Source organism: Mus pahari, chromosome 23 (assembly GCF_900095145.1).
Source record: "Mus pahari chromosome 23, PAHARI_EIJ_v1.1, whole genome shotgun sequence".
Taxonomy (NCBI): Eukaryota; Metazoa; Chordata; class Mammalia; order Rodentia; family Muridae; genus Mus; species Mus pahari.
In genome coordinates, this window is record NC_034612.1 from 40,566,916 (window position 1) to 40,568,079 (window position 1,164).

The following is a 1,164-nucleotide window of genomic DNA, read 5'->3' on the forward strand; positions in this document are numbered from 1 at the left end:
TGGTGTCTCTGTCCTTTACCGTTGTGCAGTGTGCTGGTGTCGCTATCCTTTACCGTTGTGCAGTGTGCTGGTGTCTCTGTCCTTTACCGTTGTGCGGTATGCTGGTGTCGCTATCCTTTATCGTTGTGCAGTGTGCTGGTGTCTCTGTCCTTTACCATTGTGCGGTGTGCTGGTGTCGCTATCCTTTACCGTTGTGCAGTGTGAGGCCCCCACATACGGGCTTGCTCTCATTTTCCTGATCAGTTGATGGGAACTCAGGGAGATTATTTAAGTGGCTGAGCCACACAGCTGTGCATGCAGCCAGATGTGGTGAAGCTGGGACTCAACACATGTCCTGCAGATGCCCGGTCCTTCGTTTTGTACACTCTGTTACTCCTTATCCACTAACAGTGTTTGAACTCATGATGCTTTCATCTCAGTCTGTGTTTAGCAGCCTGTCCCATCCCCTTCCTGCACTTAGGATCAAAGATGAGCCCTGCTCTTTGCTCTTATCCTGAATAGCTACTATATTCAGCAATCCTTTTACTGAATGCAAACCACTGTTGGAGCAGTACACTTGTGTTCCTGCTTAGTTTGTTTTGGAGAATAGTATGTAACCGTCCTTTGCCCTGTCTCTGCAGAGGTGAGCCAAAGATTCCCCACGACACACCCAAATGGACGGCAGATCATGCTCACCTACCTGTTGCCATGGCTACACAACATTGAACTGGTGGACAGCAGACTCCTCCTCCCGGGGTCAAGTCCCAGCAGTCCTGAGGATGAGATCAAGGACCGGGAAGGAGAAGTGACTGCCTCTCACGGACTCAAAGGGAATGGCTGGGGCTCTCCGGAAGCTACCTCTCTGGTCCTGAATAACCTCATGTACATGACAGCCAAGGTACCTCATATAGCCTGGCTTCATCAGCAGGAAGCCCTGGGTTCACAAACCTTTGCCACAAACCCAAGAAAATAGTGTTTATCATAAAAAATGATGCAGAGGGTGTTGAGTGGTGGTGGTGGGTGCACAGCAGGACACTTAGTGCCACTGAATTCTGTACTTAAAAAATATGTACGGGCTGGTGAGATGGCTCAGCGGGTAAGAGCACCTGACTGCTCTTCCAAAGGTGCAGAGTTCAAATCCCAGCAACCACATGGTGGCTCACAACCATCCTTAACAAGATCTGA

The 1,164-nt window shown here is 49.8% G+C and overlaps 1 protein-coding gene across 10 annotated transcripts in view; it reads left to right on the forward strand.

The window, feature by feature from the left end:
• Positions 1 to 1,164, forward strand: part of Fry (FRY microtubule binding protein) — a 398,256-nt gene that overhangs the window by 308,369 nt on the left and 88,723 nt on the right. For all 10 annotated transcript variants that reach the window (XM_029533782.1, XM_029533775.1, XM_029533774.1 and 7 more), the window contains exon 32: positions 621 to 877. In XM_029533782.1, coding sequence (XP_029389642.1) covers positions 621 to 877 — 257 coding nt within the window. The remainder of the gene's footprint in view (positions 1 to 620; positions 878 to 1,164) is intronic.